The sequence below is a fragment of the Nicotiana tomentosiformis genome, chromosome 11 (assembly GCF_000390325.3).
Source record: "Nicotiana tomentosiformis chromosome 11, ASM39032v3, whole genome shotgun sequence".
Lineage (NCBI taxonomy): Eukaryota > Viridiplantae > Streptophyta > Magnoliopsida > Solanales > Solanaceae > Nicotiana > Nicotiana tomentosiformis.
The window spans coordinates 16126353-16129124 of NC_090822.1; the positions used below are offsets into that span (position 1 = coordinate 16126353).

Here is a 2772-nt window from a genome sequence, read left to right on the forward strand (position 1 = left end):
ACTTAGCTCTCAATATCAGATTTTCTTTTCTTGTCTTTTTGTTGAATTTTTATTTCTCTTTCTCGACTTTACTTACAAAAAGATCATTTGTAAATTTAATGATGTTTTTACAATAGCGCGAAGCACAAGCAAATTAACTAGTCATAAATATATTAAGAAGTACGTAGAAAGTCAATTGGGATGGGAAGAAAATCAAGATCAACGAAAAGAAAGTGACCTCGGAAAATTGAACCTTATTATTGTTTACAAGCAAACGGAAAAAAGTACAACACACAATACAGGAATGTATGGAAGGACGATTAAATGGACAAGTAAAAGAATTAAAATCAAGATCCTCCTTTTGAAGGGTGAACTGCATAGATGGTCTGGACAATATCTGAACAAAGGAGGAAAATAGAACCAACCAAAGCAATTATAGACCAGGGACTGTTAAAATATGTATTTTTCAACTCAGACAACCAAGTCCTGGCTTTATTGTTATAGTGATCCTCGATATTCCTTTTCTCCTTGAAGAAAAAAGATTCATCTTCTGTGCCATAAGTATTCAATGATTTATAGACTTCTACCACTTGTTCATCACTCCCTAAGCTGTTCATTAAAATTTTCTTTTCTCGCAACTCTTTGACATCCTCTTGCGAAACAATAAGTGATTTCATGAAATTCACGTAAGCAGTGACAACTTTATCGGTAAAAACATTGGGACAGAACTCATAAGCAATCATGTTCATGAAAAATGTTCTGGTGTACGGAGAAACATACCAACATGGGAGTTTGAGCTTTGCAGAGTGACAGAATTCAGCGGGGCTAAACCTTACACCATTCAAAGACGCAATCTCGCTAGGCCTGAAATGAATGCCCTTTGATTTTAGATCCGTCACAGAATGAAACACATACCCCCCACGCCCACGAGTTGACGTTTCATCTTTTCTACAACACCAATATTCAAGACATAATCCCAACTTGTTGAAAATATCACGGAAAGGATCACAAGCACGTACACGTGGTTGTGGGATTTCCCCGCTGCCAGTGACGATTACTCTTCGAAATATTTCAAGAAGGTGAAGGGGCTGTTTATTATTGTCATTATCTTTCAATAATCTTGTGTCCTCATCGAAGAGTATGTGAAAACAAGAACTTTCCACCGTCTCTATAAATCCTTTTTCATTTACAGGATATCTCGAGCTAGCCAAGATCATGAGAATTCTGAACGGTACCTGATTTTCAAGCAAATATAAATCACGTTTACTTAGGGTATAAACTGCAGTACCAAGATGCTCAATTGTCTCGCTACGTTTAAATGCCTGATCCCATGGTCCTATAATATTTAGAATGAAGCATGCGTCAAGGAGCATCATTTCAGCAAAATAAATGTCATCATAGATAGACGTGAATTCTTCGAGGTAACAACTTTTAGCATATTCAATTTCCTTTCGAATTTCCTCCAGGAAGAAAGCTTTGTCTTGATTACTCCCTTCAATGAACATGTCTAGAGCCATGGACTTGAAATTCTGAACAAACTTGAGCTTCTCCTTTCCATGGTGGTAAGGCCCAAGTGAAACCACTTTAGGATCATAGTCACCGCTTTCCTTATTCTCATCACTCAGGAATGAAGGAACCTTTTGTATTTGATTCCTTCTAACTTCAGTTGAGTTATCCAGTTTCATTTCAGAACCTTCATGAACAGCATGAATAGGAAATATTAGATATAAGTAGTGAAATTAGACCAGTTATATTTCAATTAGAACTTCTGTTTGACAGGACATGCATATAGTTCAAGAAAGATTTTTTTTAAAAATCTTTTATGTTTGTACTCTTAATATGATGCCAAGACACTAAGAAATTTAAAGTTAAATTACTTCTAAATGTATAAATTTATGCATCGTTCTTTTTGGAGCAAAGAGTATATTCCTTCTTTTAGTTGTAGAAACCACAACAATCAATCAAATCATTAACGAAAAATTAAAATTGAGTTGAAGATGATGCCAATTAATGAACGCACAAAGTACTTAGATGTTGGCTAGGTGAACACGTAATAACTACATTTTGATTTATCTATGCATTTTGTAAGCATAAAAAATATCACACATTAAGTATTTTTAAGCGAAAATGAGTTAAATGCCATAATTTTGTTAACCCTAACTTATTGCTTGCTTATCACACTTTGATTTGACTAAACTCTTCACTATTTTATGTCTAAATTTATAATTAATCCCGGAAGACCCCTTGCCAAAACAAAACTCCTAATACCTCTCCATTATGTTTCAGTTATTCGTCTTTTTTTCAATACTAAAGGTACTTCTAAATTTATATTTTTTCTATAAATAGCTGTATATGTATTTTGGTCATTTTAACAAAAAAATAAGGTTATTAACACTTTTTTACTAAATATACCAATTGTTTATATTTTCATCACTTTTATATACGATGCCTGTTTATTTATAGTTTTAGTTAGGTACTGATCATCACTATATGGTCCAGAATTTAAGACGATAGAAAGTAAGGAAATAGAAAATCAAACGATGAATTAGTGCATACTATCACAGACATATAGCAGTTTGTGTAAAAAGCAGTTTGTGTAATACATTTTTCTCCCTTAAGTTGAAGTTTTACATTATTCTATATATCTTTGCATGCAAGATTATAGAATCACAAACAGAAAAGGATGCAAACTTTAGGCATTTTCTTTTTTAGCTTCAGGTATTAAAATACCTTCTAGTTGGGCGTAACTAATTTAATTGTTTTTTCTATTTAACTTAGAATCCATCATTTTGG

The 2772-nt window shown here is 33.2% G+C and overlaps 1 protein-coding gene across 1 annotated transcript; it reads right to left on the bottom strand.

Moving 5' to 3' along the window:
• Positions 1-213: 213 nt before the first annotated feature.
• On the bottom strand, positions 214-1664 carry LOC104094933 (UPF0481 protein At3g47200-like). Its single transcript, XM_009600955.4, has one exon. It carries the CDS (start codon positions 1662-1664, stop codon positions 327-329), a length of 1338 nt encoding a protein of 445 aa, XP_009599250.1. The 3' UTR covers positions 214-326.
• Between the last annotated feature and the right edge of the window lie 1108 nt (positions 1665-2772).

Coding starts and splice junctions, on each gene's coding strand:
- LOC104094933 (XM_009600955.4), bottom strand. CDS start 1,664: ATGAAACTGGATAACTCAACTGAAGTTAGAAGGAATCAAATACAAAAG.